The 26,111-nt window shown below is 36.1% G+C and overlaps 1 protein-coding gene across 1 annotated transcript; it reads left to right on the top strand.

The window, feature by feature from the left end:
• The first annotated feature begins 18,797 nt into the window (after nucleotides 1-18,797).
• Nucleotides 18,798-24,204, top strand: LOC141605914 (WEB family protein At3g02930, chloroplastic-like). The gene is made up of 3 exons (XM_074424840.1): nucleotides 18,798-19,213; nucleotides 20,113-20,314; nucleotides 21,071-24,204. The coding sequence occupies exons 1-3, from the start codon at nucleotides 19,197-19,199 to the stop codon at nucleotides 23,969-23,971; spliced, it is 3,120 nt and encodes a 1,039-aa protein (XP_074280941.1). The 5' UTR covers nucleotides 18,798-19,196; the 3' UTR covers nucleotides 23,972-24,204.
• Nucleotides 24,205-26,111: the final 1,907 nt, after the last annotated feature.

The following is a 26,111-nucleotide window of genomic DNA, read 5'->3' as shown; positions in this document are numbered from 1 at the left end:
GAAGGAAGGGTGTCGGAACGGATGAACCATATGTTGCGGGCAGACTATAGTGAAATTGAGATCGTTGAAGCTATTAATCAAATGCACCCTTTGAAAGCACCGGGTCCTGACGGTATGAATGGGCTATTCTTTCAGACAAATTGGCATGTGGTCGGACCTAGTGTGGTGAGCACTGTACTCGGAATCTTGAGGGGTGATATGTCTCCGAAAAGTGTTAATAAAACCCATATTGTTTTAATTCCGAAGAAGAAAGCCCCGGATAAAATTTGGGATTTCTAACCCATCAATTTGTGCAATGTGGTGTATAAGTTGGTCTCAACTAGCTAACCGTCTGAAATTATTCTTGGGGGATATTGTCTCGGAGAATCAAAGTGCCTTTACACCAAGGCGACTAATTTCGGATAACATTCTTAATGTTTTGAGATGTTTCACTATATGAAGAATACTAGGCAAGCAGAAGGGCACATGGCAATCAAACTCGATATGGCAAAGGCGTATGATAGGGTGGAATGAAGTTTTTTGCGCCGTATTCTCGAGGTTATAGGGTGGTGTAGGCAGCTTGTGCAGGGTTGTTGCTGTTGTTTAGCATTGGTCCTTCCCAAGGTCAAAGAGTGAAGACAACAAGAGTTTAAACCTTTTGTCCTTGAGTTCTGATGCAGCTCAAAATAGGAGAACAACTTCAAAAGGCGTCAACAAACAGCTTCATCTTTGTTCAGCCAAAAAAGGAAATCCTGCTTTATGTCACTATCAGTCCTTTGCAACAACATGTGACTCAGTTTGTGGTTGATTTTATTAGCATGTTCTTGGATGATCCTTGCCAGTTTTCTGAGCTTAGTTAAGGGCCCTCTCAGCTGGCCATAGAGGCAGCTGAATGCTGGACCTAGTGAACCTTCTAGCAGCCAAGACTTGGACTGGTGGGGTGGTGTTTAGTTGAGCTTGAACTTCTTCCAGGCTTGAGTTATGAACCCCTGGTTCATCCACTGCTGCAACCTCCCCAGGTTGAGAGGAACTTGACCTCAAACTTGACTCCTCCTCATCATCAGACTCACCATAGTATGGGCTTAGATCACCAATATTGACATAGACTTCATACTCACCACGAAGATCAACCTTATATGAATTAAGACCAACCCTTTCAACAATTTCAAATGGACCCTCTGCTCTTGGCATCAGCTTGTTCTTTCTTTTGGCTGGGAACCTCTCATTTCTGAGGTGGATCCACACCAAATCCCCTGGCACAAACTCCTTCTTTTTCTTTGGAACACTGGCCTGCTTTTGATAAGACTCATTTGACTTCTCAATTTGCCTTTTAACTGCAGCATGTAGCTTCAGCATCTGTTATGCCTGCTTCTTGGCATCGCAGTTCATCACTTCCTTAGGCACACTTGATAAATCTGATCTAAGGTCATTAAAGGATTGACCCCATAGACCACCTCAAATGGATTTTGGCATGTTGCAGATGCTGGTGCTCTGTTGAAGGCAAATTCAGCTTGAGGTGGCTTCAAATATTAGTCTTTCAGTGACTTGTTGACAATACACCTCATAATCCTTCCTAATGTTTTGTTTGTAACCTCAGTTTGGCTATATATTTGAGGATGGTGAGATATGCTGAACAATAATCTTGTATTTAGCAGCCTCCACAAAGTTTTCCAGAAGTAGCTCATGAACTTGACTTCTCTGTCAGAGGTTTTAGGGACACCATGTAGCCTGACCATCTCTCTCAAATAGAGCTCAGCAATGCTTGCCGCATCTTCAGTTTTTTTGCAAGCAATGAAATGAGCCATTTTACTGAACCTCTCAACAACCACCATCACAGAATCATTCCTCCTCCGAGTCCTAAGCAATTCAACAATGAAATCCATGCTGACATCTTCTCAAGGCTTGTTATGCACTGGTAGTGGAGTGTGTGAGCCAACTTGGAAAGAACTCCTAGCCTGTTGACATACTGAGCATCTTCTTAGAGCAATCTGGACACCCCCCATTATTTTAGGCCATTAGAATTGTTCCTGCAATATTTCCAAGGTCTTTTGAACCCCAAAGTGCCCTCCTAGTCCACTGCAATGGACCTCTTTGATCAATAGGTCTCTGTAGAAGCCTCATGGGATACAAAGTTTATTTCCATGAAACAAAAATCCATTCTGCAACTGAAATTTGGTTCCATGTATTCTAGCTCCCTCAGCTTATACCTTCCAGTCCTCATAAAAATTAGGATCATCATTATACAACTATTTCATAAACTCAAACCCAAGAACCCTTTGCTTCATGACTGATAACAAGGAATGCCTCCTTGAAAGGGCATCAGCTATAATATTCTGCTTGCCTTCCTTGTATTTGCTGGAAAATGTGAAGGATTACAAGAATTCAACCTATTTAGCATGCCTATGATTTAGTTTGTGCTGGCTACTGATATACTTTAATGCTTCGTGATTAGAGTGCGGCACAAATGGTTTGGGTTTAAGATAATGACTCCAATGCATGAGAGTCCTGACAAGAGTATAAAACTCTTTGTCATAAGTAGAATACCCCAGCTTGACTCAACTCAATTTCTCACTGAAATAAGCCACAAGTTTCTTTTCTTGAATCAGCATAGCTCATATGCCAACACCACTGCATAACATTCTACCTCAAACAGGCAGTTAAAATCAGGCAACCTAAGGATAGGAGCCTCACACAGTAATTTCTTTAGAAGCCTGAATGCTTGGTGAGCATTCTCAGTCCACTTGAACTCCCCATTCTTCATACATTCATTGATTGGAGCTGCAACAACACTGAAATTCTTAATAAACCTCCTGTAGAATGAAGCAAGGCCATGGAAACCCCTCACTTCTTGAAACAAGAGAGGAAACCGAGCTAGGCCACGGATTGGGTCCTTCGTCCCATTTCAGGTCTAACTCAAAATCCGTCTAAGAAGGCATGGTAATTTTTGTCACGTCTCAATTCTATAATGAATTTTGAGACTTTTTGTCTAGTGGCTTTAATTTAAATAAGGATCTGAGCTAGGATAAAATCACAAGACAAAACCGAGTAACAAGTTTATCGATTTTCAACAATCGGTCTTAGTTTTATTCCAAATGGTCCTATCCTTTCTAGTTAATAAATCAAGACAATCCTAGGACTAAAGAGAGACCTTTTAGCCGGTCAAGATAGTCCAAGGAGGCTGTTTTATCATTTTCAAAAGAAGATAAAATGTCGCTTTCAAGAACGATCAAATGTCGCTTTCAAGAAAGGTTCAAATGTTGCTTTCATTCTCACTTGTGTAAGACTTGTGTAAGAGCTTTGGGGGCTGCTCTCAAGGGCTTATTTCAGCTGGAATCTTGACCAAAGAAGGCTCCAATTTTGTATTCTTTAGGTAGCTCTTATGTCCCTTTTGTTGTAAGACTTATGTAAGACCTAGAGAAGAGACATTTGGATTGTTCCCTTGTCTAAGGATCCCTCGACTGCCTAGGAGGGCTTTTGTCCTTTTTTTCCTTTGTTTATTGCTTATCGTTTGCTAATCCCTGGATGTAAATTGGATGGTTAGGATTAGAAGGACTTGGACTATATATAAGCCAAGTTCCCGAGTGTAAAAGGTAGATTTGATTAAGTAAAAACCAAGAAAGAAACCAAGTGTTTCATGCAATCTTAGGCTTCGTACTTTCTTTTCCCTCTTAAATTGTCGAGTGAGAGGTTTCACTCCACTTCTGTAATACTCTTAGGAGTGGACCAAGACTTGACTACCTCAATATTGTCTTGGTCCACAGAAATCCCTCTCCCAGAGACAATATTGTTGGAATATGTGTCCTCCGACAATAATGCGATCACGACTGTTGATCATGATGATCACATGTTTAAATCTCATTATAAAGAATACAATTGGGAAGTAATATTGTTACTGTCAACTGGTCAACATATATCGGTAATGATTGGCTGACTAGAGTTTGACATTACTGTCGTGTGACGGTGGTGATCAGTTGACCCCCTAGGTCATACCTATAGGGTAACACTCTTAATTGATTATTTAATTAATCGTATAATGTTACGAGTTAATTAAATTACTTGAAAATTGACGGACGATTTTGGAAGTAAAATTTACGTATCATATTGATATGTGATTAAATAAGATACGGTCTGAGTAATTGAATTGTATCATTAGTCGGATGAAATTATTGTTTACAGAAACAATTAAATTTGAATGAATTATTATAAATACGATTTATAATTGGTAAAATATTTTGGCACAAGTAATTATAAAATTACTAAGTCGATTTTTGTATGTGACGTATTTTTATTAATACGTTGTTTTTAATATGTTAAAAATACATAACAAATTTATGTGACATGTGACATGTGACATATTGACAATTGACAAAAATAATATGGAATCCATATTAACTAAAGTGCCGAAAATGGAGGTGTATTAGGCTTAATATTGTGTTTATATTATAAGTGGTAAACATAATGATTAAAAGCAAGAGTAGCCATGCAACCCTATTAAACCTTGTGAAGACAAATGTGGGCATGCATTGGCTCCCCAAAACACCTCCTCCCACCCGGTTTTCCAAGAGAGAAAGGCAAAGGTTTTGTCTTATATTTTTCCATATACACTACTTTGATTTAGTTAGTGTATTATTCATTCAACCATTATCCAAAAATTAAGATTTCTAGAGAGATAAAAAGCTCTCTTATTCTTCTCCATAATACCGAAATTATTAAGTGTTCATAATAATTTTGGGTCAATTTTCTACTAGATTAATATTATACTAGTACTTATAATATTAATTTTAATTAAGAGAAAGCCTTGGGTATCAAGCTTAGGGAGAGATCCTATACTTGGATCTTGGTTCTTCCATAAGGGAAAGCTCAAGAACAAGAGAGAAAGGTAATCTCTCTTGTGCCCATTAAGCCGAAATCACCAATGTAAGGACATGATTTCTCCTCTATTTAATCATTTGTTTGCATGCATAAGTTCCATATTTAATTTATGACAAATTAATTTATACATATATGAGTATGTAAGTATGTATATAGATCTACATTTCTTTCAATCGGTATCAGAGAGCCATGGTTGTTTGCATGCAAATCGGTTAAAAGTTTTTTTGAGTTATAAGAATAACATATAAAACTTGTAAAATTTGTGTTATTATGAGATATCACGAAATTAATCCATGCATGTCAATATTTCTGGTCTTAAAATGTTTTAGGATATTTTGGTTAATTTTACGGATTTTTATTGTTCATATTATACAATAATGGCATTTAAATATGATTTTATGAGTAAAAATGTCATTTTCGGTCTAAAATTAGCTATACTTCGAATTTTCCATTGATTTTTGGATATGTTGTCACATATATTATTTTGAGATAACCTGTAAATTTTCATAATTTTTGGACTTGTTATGCTCGAAAAATGGATTTTTCATTATTAAATTCGGATTTAGGTGAAAAATAGGTTAATATGAGTTAAATTTCGAATCTGGTCATAGAAAATTAATATGTTGTCACATGCAATTTTACAAGATGTGTGTAAAATAATTGGCTATAAAGAAGTCTTTTTGCATGATTTATGGATTTTTGAAGAAAAATAGCATAAATAGTGACATTATTAGTGAAAAATTAATAAAACATAATATATGACTTAGGAAAAACGTCTACTGTGGCATTTTATTATATTTTTCAGATCTAAAATTGAAAAGTTTATGAATATAATTTTTCCATGTTTTTATGATTATTTTATTAGAAACCGATAAACCGCAACATTGTTTTTCCGGAAAAATTTCAAAATTTTTTAACCTAAGTTTTTGAACATTATGAGTGTCATGGTATTTTTTCCAGAATGTTCATAAGTTTAAATTTTAAATTTTGAATTTATTTGAAATTTTGTGATTTATTTGAAGTTTATAGCTTATTTTTGTAATTTTTGGTCCATTTATGAACAATTTTATTAAATATGAGTTAATTATGGTCAAATTATTAGTGAAGACTATATTTTGAGTCCTAAGAGGTTAGGGTAATTAATTTATGCATAAATATGAATTTATGTAATTTTTGTGATTGTAAAATGTTGAAATCACGCAAATCCGTAAAAACCGAGTAATATACGATATTAGCTAATTAAAGGCGATTTAGCATAAAATTGAGCATGTTCATACATATTATAATGCTGCATTTTCTTTATGATTGTCATAATTTTAATTTATGTAATTTTGAATTATGTAATTTTACTTAGTATGGCCTTAGATTTAATTGGTATTTCCCGAAATGTATGGGAATATCGATTCGGTTGTAATTTTATTGTGATCTCGTATCACCGTTTTGTAATTTAATAGATTTATTTTTATTTTAGTTACAAATGTATAATAGGAAATTATGTAATTTATTATGTAATTTTATTCATTTCGGAGTTCCCAAAGACGGATTTCTTCAAGAATGGCGATACATAAAGACGGTGTTACCTCGAGATGCGTGCCACAACCGAAGTTCAAGGGACCAATGGAGTTGGTTTCCGAATATGTAATAGTTAAATAGTTTTTCTATTTTAGGAAAGGCCATACTAGGATTTATTTATCTTTATGCTTGCATTTTATTTTTATGTCACATGCATCGCTAAATCGCCATAACTAAAACATGCATCCTTATTTTATCGAGTTTATCGACCGTGTCAATTATAATTATCGTAGTTCACCGCTTTAGTTCACTTAAAACGTGATAGATAATAAATTGACATGACCTCTCGCTAATACAAACAATTGAAACATAGCCTTACCAAATAGTAGAAACCATGAAAACCTATTTCGCGAGGGAGTGCACTCGGCCCTACCGGGGTACAAACCTTGTTACGTAGGGGAAGTGGATGATGAGTGTTAATCCACCGAGTTCATGTTAATGAGGGTTTCATCGGCCATACCGTGCCCAAGTTGATGTGGATTTGGATCATGGACACATTTATTCGAAATTTGGATTGAGCTCAACGGAAGTATTCGCGACCGTAGTTGCATGTGTTCCGGGCTATAGATAATTATTAGAGTAATTTTATCGACCAAGAGTTCTAAAAGTAGAATCGATTAAAACGTTAATCCACCGAGTTATATTGATAAAGGTTTCATCGGCCATACCGTGCCTAAGTCGATATGAATTTGGGTCTTGGAATCATTTATCTAGTTGGGTAGAGGTCACTAGAAAAATGCATAAAACTTGTTTAAATCATTACGAGTATTATTATTAAAACGACAATTGTTTTACTCCTTATATTTTGTTTTGTAGACCACTTCTTTTTCATAACAAATGGCAACACCAACACCAACTCCTAACACCACACCTCTCGCTAGTTCATCATGGCTCCGATCCTTTATGGATCGATGTAAACTTGAAAAGAATGGGTCAAATTTGTCCGATTGGGATGCCCAACTCAAATTAGCCGCCGAAGGTGACGACAAGCTTCGTTACCTTACCGAGGCCTCTCCACCCGAACCCTCCACTAGGTCCACCGCGGCCACTAGGGAAGCATATGAGGCTTACCAAAAAGAGTCCGCCGCAATGAAAAATGTCTTGATATTTGCGATGGAGGCGGACCTCCAAAGGAGAGCCTTTAAAATGGGCAATGCTAATGAGATTTACTCCAAACTTGTGACCATGTTTTCACAAACTCCGCGGATCGTCCAATATGAGGCGGCCGCGGCATTCTTTGATCTCGACTTCAAAGAGGGCCAAAAGGTTAGCCCTCATGTGCTCAAACTATTGGAGCTTGTCGAGACCTTGAAAATTCAAAAGGTTGAAATCCCCAAAGAACTCATCGTAGATAGGATTCTACACTCCTTGTCCAAAGTCAAGGCATATGTGCAATTCGGGTGAATTTTAACATGCAAGACAAGGATGTGTCTCTTGAGGAATTGCACAAGTTACTTGTGCAAGCCGAGAGGGACATGGGGTTAAATGTGAACCCTCCCAAGGATGTGCTTAACATAAGCACTAAGAGTAAGGGGAAGTTCAAGAAGAATGGGAGAAAGGGCAAGAAGCTAGCTCCCACATTCACCAAAGCTAAGCCTAATGAAGCTAGCACCTCAAAAGTCAAGAAGGGTCCTCTTGATAAATGCCATTATTGTAATGGCATGGGACATTGGAAAAGAAATTGTTCCAAATACCTTGGTGATATCAAAGCTGGAAAGATCACTCCAGTAGGTAAATGACTATCCTTCTTTTATGTTTCTAATTCAACTATGGTATTATGATGCAAAGTTGTGATAATGTATCTCCCTTTTTATTGTAAATAGGGCCTCCACCAAGCAAAGACAAGGGAAAGGAAAAGCAAGCATAAGAAACCATGGAGAAGCTATGGATAGCTTTTATGGAGCTTTGCTTTTCATTGTCTTATTTTAAGTTAGGTTTTGGATTTTAGAACTTTAAGTTTCCGTGTTCGACATGGAAAAGTATTTTGGATAATGGTTTGTATTTTGGATGATGGTGACTTGGTTTGCAACCCAAGTCACCCGTTTTATCATTTATCCTTTTATGTTCTAAAATTCATCTTTAAATGCTTGCTCTTAGAAACATAAGATCTTTCGCTTAAAGTGATCTAATAGACAAATATAATGACGGGTTTCATTATATGTCCACATGCTTAAGGCTTGTGTATGATCATTTATAAAGTGATTTTGAGTCTATGAACTCTCTTAAAGGAATGTCAATCACCAAGAACACATATGAAATCAATAACTATTAGTCTATCTATGAGATAGTTCTCCTTATACTTCAACATCATTAATGTGTGTCTCATATGCTATCTTTGAATCTATAGTGTATTTATTCTAAAGATAGAATGGGAGAAAAAATGAGGACACAACACACATGGCAAGATAAAATTGTGTACTTGTGTAAATAAAGATCTAGAAAAAATGAGGACACAACACACATGGCAAGATAAAATTGTGTACTTGTGTAAATAAAGATCTACGCAAGAGAGAATGATTTGAATGAAGGTATATCTATTTACATAGTATGCCGAATAGATGAGATCTATGGTCTCAAGTTAGTTCTATATGACTAAAGAGACCAAGTGAAGTAATCATAAGAGTATATACTCAAGATAACTACACGAGGAGAACAAAAGAAAGTTTTGGAAGAAAAATGACTAATGAAAAGTCTTAACAAGTTTTTGACTAAGGTTATGAATCATTTGACCAATAGTTTCAACCTTGAATTTACTTAAGAGCCTAAATGAATCAAAATAACATACTAGTTATGATCGAGTTGCAAAGATTGATATACCGATATCTTCAATGGCCAAAGTTTTAACCACGCAAATGTCATTACTTAACCTCACTATGAAATGGTTAAACCTCCTTCCAAAAGGGTATTTGCGAAGGACGTATTCTAGATATTGTTTATATTTGAATAATGACATTACTACACATCATTATGACATGAGTGTGTTGGAGATTTAAAAAAATCTCTTTCCGTAAGGTTAAGATGAGACCACTTCAAAATTGGTATTTTGAAAGGATATGATGGGAACATATATGGTTTTATCCTAATAACTTGGCAATGCAATTTATATTTCAATTCTTGATAAATTTCGATTGAGAAGTCAATTTCGAAATGTGTAGAATTGAGTGGGAGTTAGGAAATTCTCATGTGAAGACATGGAATTTAGTGGGAGCTATCATCCTTTGAATGTTTACAACTCATCACTCATTAAAGAATGACGAGCTAATACCTTCTTTCATAAAGAAGCTTTTGAGTTTTCAATTCTGGATGAAAATGGACTATGATGAATCCAATTACATCAAGGGATGTTGGATTAGTATTAAGAGATACACATCGTATCAACATTCACATAGGTTATTCATATAGATGAAAATGGAATTGCCATTAGCAGTCATGGTCGTTCATTGAATCTATGAACGGTTGATCTCATGATTATTAGTAACTAATGTTTCTGCCATTAGAATGATCATGTACATGTCCAATTATGAATCATATGCATAAGAGCATGATGATTGATTGGTAAGCCATAATAGAAACGTCATGAATTCTCAAGTAGAATCCGATGAGGGATTTCAGTGTTTGACGGAATGTTCCATTGTGTGTCAAGAGGTTGCACATATTAAAGAAAGTCCGAGCACATATAAGGATTTATGAGAATCCCAAATCTTTCAAGCCTAGAAAGAGAAATAAGAAGTTTTGGAAAGATGCTTGGTCGAATAAGAAGTTATTCAAAAATAATCTTTCCTAGTTAAGCTAGGACTTGTGAGAAGTGCTAAGCTGTAAATCTTGGCAATTGTTACAAGATTCTACAAAACATATACCTAGTGCATTGTGTGTGGATGGAATACTTGATCAGTACAAGTTATATTATTCATCACAAATTCGTTCGTTATGTGATAGTCGATAAGAAAGTTCTTTCAAGTTAAAGAACCGAAACCAAGGTCGGGAACCTTGATGTGTACTTGGTAAGATTCATGCTATAAGAGAGAACATGAATGCAAAGGAAATTGCAAGTGTAAGAAGTTTGAACACATGGACACATGGGGTGTTAAACTTCTATTGCAATCAATAAGTGTTTACACTGACGATATACATCACAAGGTTGTAATATGATATTGACTACCCGAGTGTGATGTCGACATTTGTCGTTTGAGTTATTATTAACTCACCTTGTACATTGTTACATCCAAACGGGTTGTAGAGACAATTGAACCCCGTTAAAGTGAACATGGATTAACATTGTATTTGCCCATAGTTACTTATATGAGGTGACGTCTCGAAGTGACTAGAGTGCGATGCGATTGATGGCAAGTTCAAGTGCCATAGAGTCATGTGAGATGACTAGTCGATCACATAGGCAGACTGTTAGGAATATTTTGTCGGGCCTAATGACCGCTTATAGAGTTCTGGCAAATTTATATAGCCTGGTCGTGGCGAGAGCTACTATAGTATTCGAATGAGTCGATTCTTTTGACTAAAGACTATTCGCCTAAGATGGCACAGTTTCAGATTAACTTTGATTTGTGTTACTACGACCTTCGTAAATGGGGTCAAATGGGCATATTTTGGGTTATGATGGCTGTGGCTAGTCGAAGGGAATGAGTGCGATAGGAATTGTCCACCCCTAGTCAGGGTTATAACAATATCTCAGGGCCACTCGAGGAGTAATGAACTGGAAATGCGTGGCCACGCTCGGAAAGTATCTATGATGGATAAGTCCGGTCAATCAGTTATTCTCCCGATCGAGGAAACCACTCTCGATATGATCACTTGCAAGTACGACCTGAAAGACACCTTGCATTGAGTGGGAGATAGTAATAGGACAAGAGAATTGGTGACGCACACTTGTCGAGGACAAGTGGGAGATTGTTGGAATATGTGTCCTCCGACAATAATGCGATCACGACTGTTGATCATGATGATCACATGTTTAAATCTCATTATAAAGAATACAATTGGGAAGTAATATTGTTACTGTCAACTGGTCAACATATATCGGTAATGATTGGCTGACTAGAGTTTGACATTACTGTCGTGTGACGGTGGTGATCAGTTGACCCCCTAGGTCATACCTATAGGGTAACACTCTTAATTGATTATTTAATTAATCGTATAATGTTACGAGTTAATTAAATTACTTGAAAATTGACGGACGATTTTGGAAGTAAAATTTACGTATCATATTGATATGTGATTAAATAAGATATGGTCTGAGTAATTGAATTGTATCATTAGTCGGATGAAATTATTGTTTACAGAAACAATTAAATTTGAATGAATTATTATAAATACGATTTGTAATTGGTAAAATATTTTGGCACAAGTAATTATAAAATTACTAAGTCGATTTTTGTATGTGACGTATTTTTATTAATACGTTGTTTTTAATATGTTAAAAATACATAACAAATTTATGTGACATGTGACATGTGACATATTGACAATTGACAAAAATAATATGGAATCCATATTAACTAAAGTGCCGAAAATGGAGGTGTATTAGGCTTAATATTGTGTTTATATTATAAGTGGTAAACATAATGATTAAAAGCAAGAGTAGCCATGCAACCCTATTAAACCTTGTGAAGACAAATGTGGGCATGCATTGGCTCCCCAAAACACCTCCTCCCACCCGGTTTTCCAAGAGAGAAAGGCAAAGGTTTTGTCTTATATTTTTCCATATACACTACTTTGATTTAGTTAGTGTATTATTCATTCAACCATTATCCAAAAATTAAGATTTCTAGAGAGATAAAAAGCTCTCTTATTCTTCTCCATAATACCGAAATTATTAAGTGTTCATAATAATTTTGGGTCAATTTTCTACTAGATTAATATTATACTAGTACTTATAATATTAATTTGAATTAAGAGAAAGCCTTGGGTATCAAGCTTAGGGAGAGATCCTATACTTGGATCTTGGTTCTTCCATAAGGGAAAGCTCAAGAACAAGAGAGAAAGGTAATCTCTCTTGTGCCCATTAAGCCGAAATCACCAATGTAAGGACATGATTTCTCCTCTATTTAATCATTTGTTTGCATGCATAAGTTCCATATTTAATTTATGACAAATTAATTTATACATATATGAGTATGTAAGTATGTATATAGATCTACATTTCTTTCAAATATACCCTAAGAATTTCATTTTAGTTGACAAGAATATACATTTCTCCAGCTTGCCAAACAACTTGTTATCCCTGAGAATTTTGAACACAATTTCAAGGTGATTTAGATGATCTCCTGTGGTTTTGCTGTAAATTAGAATGTCATCAAAATATACCACAACAAATTTTCCCAAACAAGGTCTCAACATCTCTGTCATAAGTCTCATAAAGGTGTTTGGGGCATTTGACAACCCAAATGGCATGACCAACCATTCATAAAGTCCTTGTTTAGTCTTGAAGACAGACTTCCACTCATCACCTTCTCTTATCCTCACCTGATGGTACCCTTGCCTTAGCTCAATTTTAGAAAAGATCCTGGCACAACTCAGCTCATCCAACATGTCATCCAGTCTAGGTATGGGGAACCTATATTAGACTGTGATGTTGTTGATGGCCCTGCTATCAATGTACATCCTCCAGGTGTCATCTTTGTTTGGAACCAGTAATGCTGGTACAACCCATGGACTTAAGGATTCCCTCACAAATCCCTTATCTATCAGCTCTTGAATTTGCCTCTATAATTCTTTTGTAGCTTCAGGATCACACCTGTATGCATGTCTGTTAGGGAGTACAGATCTTGACACAAGGTCAATCTGGTGCTCAATGCCTTTTAGTGGTGGCAATCCTCTTGGTAATTCAGTATGAAACACATCCTGATATTGTTCAATCAAAGGCATAACATCTGCAGGAACCTGAGGTTCCTCCTTTTCTTCAATTTCTTTTGACAATAAGACAAGAACATATTGCTCTTGCTGTAGTTCTTTGATCATCTGTGCCTCAGACAAGAATAAGACCCCATTGAGTCCCTCAGTCACATTGGGACTCCCATAGCCTTTTTTATTAAGAGGTAGAGCAGTCAGAGTAATTTTTCTGCTACCTTACTTGAAAGAATAAGTATTGCTTCTTCCCTAGTTGACTGAATTCTTGTCAAACTCCCATAGCATGCTTAATAATAGGTGACATGCATCCATAAGTACCACATGACATAGGATCTCATCTTTGTACACATTTATAATTGAGAATTAAACCAGACATTGCTTATCAACTTTGACCTTAGCTCCTTTGTTTAACCACCTTAGCTTGTAAGGGTGTGGGTGCTCTTGTGTGCTGAGATTCAGTTTCTTAACTAGGGTGACAAATGCCACATTAGTGCAACTCCCATAATCAATGATTAAGTTGCAAACCCTTCTTTGAATGGTACATCTGCTCCTGAAAATGAGGGACCTTTGGTCCTCTTCCAAAGGTGCTTGCTGAGAATGCATAACTCTCCATAAAAACCAGACTATGTCATGTATTAGCGTGAGCCATGATCACATCCTGGCTTGTCCCTTCTTCAACAATTGTCTCTTACACCATAGGATCCTCTTGCTCATATTTAACCATTCTTCCACTTCCATTACCATCATAACCCTTTTAGAAGGATAATCCTTCCTGAAATGACCATAACCCTGACATTGGAAGCACTTGATTCTGTGCTCAGTGGGGTTTGGGTTAGGCTTTTGGTTCAGGACCCCTTTTCCTTTATCAGAGGTAGGTTGGGTTGCTGTTTTGAGTGTCTCACCAATCTTGACACCAGTGTAAGGCTTGTACACAGGCCTAACAACAGGTTCAGACATTGTTGCTTTGGTCTTTTCCATTTTCTCAACTCTTAATGACATGTTAACAACATCATCATAAGACCATAAGGGTTGCATCCTAACCTTGCCAGCAATATTCTTATCTTGTCTAAGCTTTGACAGTTTAATAAACAAATCCTGAGTGTAATCTTTTGTGATAAATTTACTCAGCATTTTCTTATTAAGTTTAGACCAAGATCTAAGGGGTTCCTTGCCTTCTCTAAGTCTTTGGTGTTTCAGGTTATCAAACCATAGAGAAGCATACCCTTTTAATTTCAAGACAGCAACTTTAAAGGTCTTAACATCATTATAACCTTTATACTCAAAAACTTTCTCAATATCCTTAATCCATTCTAACAAATCATCAGGATTAAGGCTACCAGAAAACTCAGGAAATTCTATCTTTAGATGGTTGTCTATGTACTCAGGAATCTCCTCATGAGTCATGTTGCTCGCATCTGAATCAGACCATTTTTCTTTCTTATGGTGTGGTTGTTGTGGTCTTCTTGCTCCTATATGGAATCCCCTACCCCTGTCTCTGCCTCTGACTGGTGGTGGTCTTCTAGGATCAGGGTTTGGGATCCTCTCTATGACAGCATTCATAGCATTAACCATCACATTGACAGTTCCTGCTAGCTGATCTATTTTCTGCTCTATTCCAACAAGTCTCTCTTCACTCATGGTTATTTTGTGTTTTTAAAGTAGTTAGGGATAATGCACTCACAATACTCTCAACCCAAAACTAACACAAATGTGGAATTATGTTATAACCTGACTCTTGGTACCAATTTGCAGTGTATAACCCCAAGATAGTCACTATTTTGAGGAAATTAGACTGATAATTGACTGACAAGGTGTTAATGCAATAAACTTCAGTGATTTGGTAAAATAGTAAATGATCTCTTAAATTCATGAAAATTTGTGCAAAAATTCTTTAATATGTGAACTTAATCTGGGCCAAGTTTCAGGATTTTAGAAGCACACTAAGTATTTTAATAAAATCAACAAAGTAGCCTGACGGATGAATTTCCTGACAGATTGACTCAGGTGAATTGTTTTGTGATTGTGATTCAATAAGTTATATAAATATGACCTGAAATCCCCACATAAGACTCACAGGAGACTAAAGATTATAGTTTGACAAATTTAAACAAAGAAACCCACAGATTAACACATGAATTATAAGCTTAAACTTGAACAACAATGTTAAATTAATTCACAGCAAGGCACAAAATTAACTTAACAATTGTCACAGACTTTGGTCAATTAGCTACAGAACAGGTCTGACTCATACAGCTACAGATTAACACAAGTTGAAGAGATTTGGAATTGAGAGTAATCTCAGGTTTAGTTTTCATTCATCAAAAGTCTACCTCAATGCAGTGTGGATAGAGGTCCTTATATAGGCCTCTTACCCTAACTTCTGAGTTTCAATTCTTACCTCCAAGGGCTGAGGATCAATCTTATGAAACGTACAAACTTAACAGAAATATTTTACAAGGGACTTTAAAAGGAACGGGATACAAACAAACTGAATTAAAATTGGTGGAGACTGAAATTGGTGAAGGCAGCTTGTGCAGGGTGGTTGTTGTTGTTTAACATTGGTCCTTCCCAATGTCAAAGAGTGAAGACAACAAGAGTTTAAACCTTTTGTCCTTGAGCTCTGATGCAGCTCAAAATAGGAGAACAACTTCAAAAGGCTTCAATAAACAGCTTCATCCTTGTTTAGCCAAACGAGGAAATCCTGCTTTATGTCACTATCAGTCCTTTGCAACAACATGTGACTCAGTTTGGAGTTGATTTCCTTAGCCTGTTCTTGGATGATCCTTACCAGTTTTATGACCTTAGTTAAGGGCCCTCTCAGCTAACCATAGAGGCAGCTAAATGCTAGACCTAGTGAACTTTCTAGGAGCGTGGACTTGGACTGGTGGGGTGGTGTTTAGTTGAGCCTGAGCTGCTTCCTGGCTTGAGTTATGAACCCCTGGTTCAACTCTTGTTGCACATTGGTAAGACATTTTGGTAGATAGGGGTGTTACAATAGTAACTCATTTGTATCCCAAAGCACTCTACCCTCCTAGACGACAAAAAAATGGTTTTCAGTATCATGCTTACATATACACTAAATGAAACGAACAAGGTGGCCTTTGTACTACACACTCGCATAGCTAAGGTGGAAAGTAGACCCTATTTCTATCCTCCGAGAAAGGTCAAGCTGGCGAAAACCCAGGTTTAGAGTAACTGTCAAAGAAGATCAGTGAGGTTCTATGTATAGTGAAAATTTGTCACTTCTAAATAACTATCTAAAACTAGCACACACTTACTCTCTCTCTCTCTCTCTCTCTCTCTCTCTCTCTCTCTCTCTCTCTCTCTCTCTCTCTCTCTCTCTCTCTCTCTCTCTCTCTCTCTCTCTCTCTCAGACGACTACAGAAGGAAACCGTAGACTCTCGATATAGAAGGTAGCATTCTTGTCTTGAGGACAATTACTTCTTCTATTAACTTATTCTTCTATCCCTGATCATATTAATTTCCATCTTATTCATTTGTGAATCCAGGTGAGAAACTCTCTTTTCACCTTATGAATACGACGGTGGTTGTTCGTCTTCTATGTCATGTGGGGACTATTTGTGAGGAAGAAGCTTTTGCTGGGGTTTTCCATACTCGGAACTTTGTTCGGGTAAGGGTCTGAGTTGATCTTGACAAGCATCTCGTTCCTGGATATTTTAAGGTATCATTATAGTTGTTTTACTCGAACGCTTAGAACAATGTAAATAGATCGACTTGTATCTCCTCCTTATTACTTTGAGTCGGATTTGTGGCGAGATGCCCGGGATGTAACACCGTTACACGACCCTTTTCCCTTTTATTTGCTTTTACCGCATTCTAATTAAACCAATATGCTAAACAACTTTGACCAAAAAAGTTAAATGCATTAACCGATTAAAAACGAATTCACATGTATAAGATTTACACAACCATGACACATAAAAGACGAGCTATGCCAATGGGCAGGGGAATGGGAGATGGGTTGGCAAATACTCTTCTGGGATGGTTGACTGACGAGACAAATAATCAATAAAAACTACAAAGACGATCAAACAGGGACCGTTAGCCTTATATGAAAAACTAAAATAAAGTGAGATTAAATCAAGAAGATAGATAATCAGAAGAAATGTGAAGGATCGTCGGAGAAAGCCTATAGCCGACTTCCATCTTCGACATAAGGCAAAGAGGTAAGAAGGACAAGAGAAAGGGTGAGGCAACAGTATGTGTTTTGAGTTTTTTTTTCTAAAGAGAAGAGTGAGAAAAATTTAAGCAAACAAATGTTAGCTCGCCTCCCAGATGCATACTGATAGCTAATACTTTGAGTCGAGTCGAGGTCAATTTGAATCACTGGCTAGGTGATTAGTCAAGTTGAATTGGTTTTAATCATTGTTGGACTAGACCAGTAACTATTGTATTGTATATCTAAATTTGGAAAGATAATTTCATGTTTAGACTATCACGGATCCATCTATATTATAATTACGTTACTTATTAAGTTAAATATCAAATAAATTTTATCTGGATCAATATTTAAGTTTTTATTCAGAACATATCATGCCATTGTTAAATCAGAGCTTGTCTCATGTTGATTTTATCGAGTCAAACCACGAGCAACTTAACTTACATCGTTATTAATAGAGTTGATCAAGTGCGGCCCGCCCTGTTCGGCCCGATGGGCTTGATCACCAAAAAAAGGGTAACGAACAACAAAAATAAGCCCGCTAAAATTAGTGGGCGGACTTGGACTAAGAGAAATCTCCATGAGCCGGCCCGCTAAAATAAAATATTTTTCTATTTTTATCTACATGATAACTTTAGTAAATGAAATCGAGCCCTTAAAAAAGTTCATAAACCTACTTTATTTTTGGTAATAGATAGTTTTGTTTAGGTTAACAACCATTTTTTTTTGAATTTGGAGCACACGAGCCACCAGGTAGGCCCGCTTATTTTGATGTGCGGACTTGGTCAATCAAACTAGACCCACTATAATGGACACATGTAATAAAATTAGGCCTGTCGGACAATTTTTTCAAACGTAGACCCGTCCATGTCCTGCCCAAGCCCAATGATCATCTCTGCTTATAAACGGATAAAAGACCGGTTAAATTGGTTTTAGTTTGCTAAAAATTTATACTCTATCAAAATTAAAGTTAATGAATTCGAATTATATTTCTTTGATTGGGTCGAATTTACCAACTCTAAAAATACACACAAATTCTCATTTGTTACGATCGATATCCGTCACAAGCTTGTGACGGGTCAAATAAAACTCACTTAGATAGATAAAGATAAGCCATTTGTATTTCACTAGGCACTTTTACTTTTATCTTATCTACTTAGTGAGTGATATTTGACCCGTCACAAATTTGTGACGGATATATTCGTTACAAGATAGACTTATCGAAAAATACAAATCAAAAAATATTTGAAAAACAAGTTGGATTAATCAACCAAAAACCCAACCAAACTCCTAATGGAACCTTCCTCACATATAAAAAATTCGATCCCTATCCAAATGAAAATGACCTATTTCACTATTTGTCGGTCTACTGACCTGAAGTAGTTCAGTGTCTTCAGTCACTTGAAACGGTAGACAAAATACACCGCATGATGAAACTGAAATAAAAGGAATGCAAATAACTTGAGTTATTGAGACATAAAATAAAGTATGTCTAACAAGTAACAACTGATGTACACTTCCTGTCATTTTCTCTTTTTGGTAGGAGGAAAAATAATTAAACACAACCCATGATTTCCATGATTATTCCTGCAAATATCTCATCTTTTCCCTTTGCAATGTCAGAAATTTAGCAGCACACAAATAGAAAGATTGCAACTTTTTTTGTTGGTAAAAAAGAGTGTGCAATTTAAACTTCTGTTACTGCTTTTATATTTTGATTTTTGGCAACAATATGGCTTCAAAAACCAAGTAAGTTCACAATTTTAGTAATAATCTTCCTAGATCTGATTTGGGTTTCACTTATTTTTCTCTAAATTGGCTTGTTTTGTTAATTTAATTGCTCAGTTTATGCTGTTTTTTTTAATGTTATATGATCTTGTTGTGGTTATGTTGATGATTATTATAAGATAATCAAGTTTTGTTCTTTTTGGGTATTATTGCATTTTTGTTGGTTAATTGTGTTATACTGTACAATACCATAAGAATTTTAAGAATGATGAACCAAAAATTTAAGATGGGTAGTTTCTATAATTGAATTTGGTTGTGAATTGTGATTGTTTGGTTGTTTCAGTGATAATTGATTAAATTGTGGCAACCCAAATCAAATTTCTTTCTGAAGAATTGAAATTTTGGTTTAGATCTACCTTCTATTTACCATTTCCAAATTAATCTTAATGGGACTATTACTACCCCTCCGTCCTGGTCATTTGTTTACCTATTCTATTTTTGTGTGTCTTACTCGTATGTTTACCTTTCTAGTTTGGGAAGGTTTTCATGAGTTATTTGATCATCCCCTTCATTTTGATCCACTTGTCATCCAACAATTATATCTACAAATGGTCCCATTCTCTTTCGTTGGTCTTTGCGTCAAAACTGAAGGTAAACAAATGATCGGGATGGAGGGAGTATTAGTTATGTTATGTTAGTGGCATGTTACTCCGCAGTTATTTATCTATGTAACTTACATTTTTAGTTCTGTATGTTCCTAAATTTGATTGGGTGTACAAGTGTGATGATTACGGTGTTGAACTACTAGCTATATTACTGGAATTGTTAATTAGAGTATTTCTCTACGGAACTTAAATTTTGAAATTTTGCCATGATCTACAAGTGTAAGTCTGATGATCATGATGCTGAATTATGTGTAGGACCGGGTTATTTCAGACTCCTGTCAGCAAATCTTCATCTACTACATCTAGGAGCAAATTAGGAAGTTCAGCATCACTGAAGTCAGATGCTGCTTCGGCTTCTTCTACTAATTCACGATTTTCGTTTGATGGGGGGTCTCCAAGGCCCGTTACTTCAAGTAGGCCAGTTAGTCGATCTTCTCCTCGGGTGTCTACACCAGATGTATGTTAAACGTTTCTATTTAACTTTTGTTTAGAATTGTGCTCAATTACTGAATTTCGTATACTGGTGAATGGTTGTATGACATTTGATCCTTTTCCATAAGCTGAGTAACTTTCCATTCGTCAAGTCTAGGTTGTTAGCAATCTGAATATCGTGTGAAATGCACATGATTATCATCATCTTGGTATAGCAAATTTCTGGCCTGCAATCGGATGTAGAAATTGGTTGGTAACAACGGAAATAACTTAATTATGTTTAAATACTTTCTATTACTGCCCTCCGCTTTGTGGGCGTGTCTTAGACGTGTTAAATCCCGGACTTGCTTTGTGTGGGATTTGATGAGGTTTTTGAGTCCATGACTTCAACCTGGTTTGATAGATTAAAACCATGTCATTTATGCAGATGGAGTTGGGCCTATATTGAGGATTATAAATTGCCACCCATTGTAATTTCTCAGGGACCTCACATGTTAGAAGAATGTTTATAAAACTTTTTATTATGTTCTGTTTTACTGTTTGCTTGTACACGAGGGTTCCACGTTGATACAAGAGTAAAGAGTTCACCATTTTGTAACCGAGGAGTTCCTCCTCTCTTTGCCCATTGGTTTTGGGATAGAGCCTCTTGAAAAGTAGTAGTGAACTCTTTCTCTTCTTACGGGTGTGGCTTAATCCGTTTGTTTGGAGTTCTTCATATTGCAGAGGATTACATATGTTTTGTTTGTTTCTAAACTACACACTTGTCTTTATTATTAATCAGAAACCACAACCACGGATAAATAAGCCGTCAGAGCTGCAGGCCCAGTTACAAGCTGCACAGGATGATTTGAAGAAAGCGAAAGATAAGTTGGCTTTGTCTGAAAAAGAAAAGGGTCAGGCATTAAATGATTTGAAAGAGACTAAGAAAATAGCTGATGAAGCCAATGAGAAACTCCAGCAGGCTTTGGTGGCTCAAAAGCGGGCCGAAGAGTCTTCCGAGATCGAGAATTTCCGGGCTGTCGAATTGGAACAAGCCGCGATTGATGCTTCTCAAAAGAAAGAAGAGGAGTGGAAAAAAGAGCTAGAATCTTTGAGGAGTCAACTGCTCTCCTCAGAAGATAAGGCTAGTTTTCTGAATGCTAAGGAAGAGCTCCAAAAAGTCAAACAAGAGCTAGCCTTGGTTATTGAGACCAAGAACCAGGCTCTCTCCCATGCCGATGATGCCACCAAAATTGCTGAGATTCATGCGGAGAAGGTCGAGTTCCTCTCTTCCGAGCTTGTGAGATTGAAGGACTTGCTTGAGTTGAAGGCCAAGGATGAACATTTTGAAAACGGGATGGTTGTGGAATTGAGGCAAGAGCTTGAAAACGCAAAAAGTTTTGAGCAAGAGCTTATCGAGAAGGAAAAAACTTATGAGAAGAACTTGGTGGATATGAAATCAGAAATGGAATCACTCAGAGAAGAGCTTGGTAAGGCAATGGCATGTCAAGAGGACTTGGTTCAGAAGGGGAAGTCATATGAGAAGACTGTGGCCGATATGACCGTGGAATTGGCTTCACGGGATCAGGATCTTGGGAAGGCAAAGATTTGTGAGAAGTCTTATGAGAAGACTATAGAAGAACTTAAATCAAATTTGGATTCTCTGCGACAAGATCTTGAGAAGGCAAAGGCCTCAGAACAAGATTTGGTTGACAGAGAGAAGTCTCACGACATTATTGTCACTGAACTAAAGTCAGAGATTGAGTTTGTAAAACAAGAGCTTGAAAAGGCTAAAGGGTTGGAGGTTAAGTTGGCTGAGAAGGAGGCTTCATTGGAGCAGACTGGCATTGAGCTAGAGGAGGGTAAGAGTATGGTGGAGGAGATGATTGAAAGAGAGAAGTTAAACGAGGAAATTATGAGAGAGATGGAATTAGAGTTGCATTCTCTGAAGCAAGAACTACAAGTTTCGAAGGGCTTCCGAGAGAGATTGACCCAGATGGAAGATTCATATGAATTGATGAATGTTGAATTAGAGGCAGCAAGGATGGCTGAATCTTATGCTTTGAATTCACTGGATGAGTGGAAGAAGAAGTCCGAAGAGTTGGAGTACAAGCTGGTGGAAACAACTCGATTGGAAAGATCTGCATCGGAATCATTGGAGTCAGTTATGAAAAAATTGGAGGGAAATAGTGACGTACTTCACAAGGCGGAATGTGAAGTTGATGCTCTTAAAGAGAAGGTGTCCTTGTTAGAAATATCACTCAGGAACCGGAAAGAAGATTTGGAGGAATCAGAAAGTCGTGTTAGGAAAGCAAAAGATGAGGTTAACGAAGCAGAAATGGTGATTGAATCAATGAGGTCTGAACTCGAGACCGTGAAGGAGGAGAAGGCACAAGCTTTGGAGCATGAGAGGATGGCGGCTTCTAGTGTTCAAGATCTCCTAGAGGAAAAGAACACTCTCTTAAACGAGGTGCAAAGGTTAAAAGAAGAAGAGGAGAGGAGCAAGATGGCTATGGAGAGCCTGGCATGTGCTTTGCATGAAGTTTCCAGTGAAGCGAGGGAGGCCAAGGAAAGGTTGGTATCGAGTCAAGCCGAGCATGAAAATTTCGAGACTCAGATAGAACATCTTCAATTGGTTGTAAAGGGAACAAGTGAAAAGTATGAGGCCATGCTTGAAGATTCAAGGCGCGAGATTGATTGTTTGACTAGCACGGTTGAACAATCTAAATTGGAGTTGGATGTTCAAATGGAAGATTTGAAGGTGGTCTTGAAGGCATCAAATGACAAGTATGAGAGCATGCTTGATCAGGCAAAGCAGGAAATTGATCATCTCACTGAAACATTAGAAAAATCCAAGTTGGAGCATGAAAACGAAAAAACGGAGTGGGAGGCCAAAGAAATGAGGATAACTGAGAAGTTAGAGTCTAGTTACGAGGAGTCCAAGGCCGAATGGGAACAAAAGGAGTTACAACTTGTGAATGGTCTCAAAAGATCTGAAGAAGAGAAATCTTCCTTGGAGAAAGAAATTACGAGGTTAGTGAACTTGCTTAGGGAGGCAGAACAAAAAGCAGAAGAGTCGGGCTCTTTAAAGGAAGCACTTGAAAAAGCCAATACTAATTGCTTGGAGTTGAAGGAAACTTTACACTTCAAAGAAAATGAAGTCGAGAACATCACCAGAGAAAATGAGAAGTTACGGGCCACTGAAGATACAAATGTGTCGAAAATTGATGAACTTACCAAATTACTTGAAGAAGCACAAACCGGTCACCAAAGCAACGAGAATGGTGGAATTTCAGACAGTGATAAAGACTACGACTTGCTTCCTAAAGTGGTAGGATTTTCTGAAGAAAATGGACCCCACCGAGAAAAGGAACTGCATACATTTCTGACAGGTATTGTTTATCCGGAAGAAGTTAATGGGAAATCTATGAAATCTGAGAACAAAGAGGAGGTAAAAGTTGAGATTCCGGAATCTGAAGGGCAAATGTGGGAAAGCTATAAAGTTGACAGAGAATTTTCTACAGAAGAGGGTTCATTGGATGACGAAGTTGAATCCAAGGCAGATAATGCTGAGAGCCTAGATCCGAACAGAAATGCATCTGAAAACGGGTCCAACTCCGACTCTAAGCAGCAAAAGAAGAAGAAACCATTGTACCGGAAGTTCGGAAATTTACTAAAGAAGGGGGTTAGCAGCCCCAAGTAGGGATTAGGCAATGCAATGCTGCAGCTTGCAGGTACATCAAAGTTGTTTGTTATTAGGTTTAGATAACATTTCTGTAAAGTACAAGTTACAACTAAATCTCCTATCCACTTATTTGTATCATTGTATGTGAGGTTTTTTTTGTTTTTGTTTTCGCTTTTAAGTGTGTGTGTAAGGGTTATTTTTCCCTTTATCTCGTCAATTTTAATCGAAAGGGTTTATAAATTTGGTTTCAATAATGAAGACCAACACTTTTCGTCACAAGCTGAAGACGGGCGAAATGTCGTCATTTTAACGACAAAATGTGACCATTTTAATGACAAACTAGTGTAGATCCCGTGCTGCAGCACGGTATTTTTTAGAACCCTTTGATTTATAAAGAGGCAGTCTCAATAAAATTATTTGCATAACTTAACTGTACTTCTAATTTAATGTTATAATGTAATATAATATTAGTAAGAGGTAAAAAAGAAAGTTATTTTTGCCTTAAACTATAAAAATATTATTTTATTATACTTTAAGTTACTATTAAGAATAATTTATGACATTAATAATACATTTAAGTTAGATGTAAAATGTAATTAAAACGCGTATTAGCCTTGTAAAGAATACCAATAAAAACAATATTCGTATATATGTATTTATGGTAGAAATTGAGAAGGTAAGCAGTTTGGAATTACTATTTTATTACTATTTTACTAGTATAAATCCCGCGCACACGCGGTTTTTTAAATAGGAACATTAGAGAATTTAACAATTATTTAATTATATTTAACTTATTTTAACTCCATTTGAAATTTTAGTATAGAATAAAACTTAATATTAGTAATGTTTTGTATTAAGAGATAGAAAAAAGAAGGTTCACCACTGTTACTCTGTATAAAATTGCTGAAACCATTTTGTGTGTATATGTGTTGTAATAAATATACTTATGTATATAGTAAATCAAAAAAAAAAATTAAAAAATTAACCAAAACTTACATGTTCACGTTGTATAGAGTAGAAATAGATATTAAATTAATGTGTAAGAAAAATATATATTATTGACAATTTTTTCGTTTTAGAAGTAAAAACAATACATGAATGCTCTTATCTTGTAGTAGGTTAGTTATTGTATGTAACTAATCAGTATTGACCCAGTTGTAAGTATAAAAATGTTTAAATGGAATAGAATTATAAGGAATTAAGCAGTTTGACCCAATTGTAGATAAAATATAATGAAGCCCAAATATGGAATAGTTCATTTAGGCGGGAAAATATTAGAGCTTTCTTATTCTTTTAGTTCAGTGGGGATTTGAAATTTTAGTATAGAATAAAACTTAATATTAGTAATGTTTTGTATTAAGAGATAGAAAAAAGAAGGTTCACCACTGCTACTCTATATAAAATTGATGAAACTATTTTGTGTGTATATGTGTTGTAATAAATATACTTATGTATATATTAAATCAAAAAAATTAAAAAATTAACCAAATTTTACACAGAGCAGAAATAGATATTAAATTAATGTGTAAGAAAAATATATATTATTGGCAATTTTTTCGTTTTAGAAGTAAAAACAATACATGAATGCTTTTATATTATAGTAGGTTAGTTATTGTATGTAACTAATCAGTATTGGCCCAGTTGTAAGTATGTAAATGCTTAAATGGAATAGAATTATAAGGAATTAAACAGTTTGGCCCAATTGTAGATAAAATATAATGAAGCCCAAATATGGAATAGTTCATTTAGGCGGGAAAATATTAGAGCTTTCTTATTCTTTTAGTTTAGTGGGGATTAAGAAGGTTTTACTCAAAAAAAAAAAGGGGTAAGGAATTTGCGAGATAATCTAATTAAGTAAAGATTTCAGTATATATGTATTTAGGGTATATATTTTCCAATTAGTGTAGCTAATTAGTGGAGCCAATTAAATGTGGGTATATTTAGAAAAAATTTGGCTAGAGTATATTTAGAAAATAAGAATTAGTCAAATATAACATTGAGCGCAATTTTTTAGTATTCTTTAACATGTAGGGCGGGAATTTTGAGCGGGAATATTTTAGATGTGTTAATCTTTTAGTATATAGGGGATTATTATAGCTTAGGAAATTGTTCTAATAACTTTTTAGGTAAAATGGTTACATTTTCGTCTTAAATGAGT

The sequence above is a fragment of the Silene latifolia genome, chromosome 10 (assembly GCF_048544455.1).
Source record: "Silene latifolia isolate original U9 population chromosome 10, ASM4854445v1, whole genome shotgun sequence".
Classification (NCBI taxonomy): Eukaryota; Viridiplantae; Streptophyta; class Magnoliopsida; order Caryophyllales; family Caryophyllaceae; genus Silene; species Silene latifolia.
The sequence above is the reverse complement of the archived record's forward strand: the minus strand, read 5'-3'. Positions and strand labels throughout refer to the sequence as shown.

Bases quoted from the DNA above. Each gene is read 5' to 3' on its own strand.
- LOC141605914 (XM_074424840.1), top strand. The intron at 20,315-21,070 runs GTATGTTAAACG...ATTATTAATCAG, and splicing joins CTCGGGTGTCTACACCAGAT to AAACCACAACCACGGATAAA.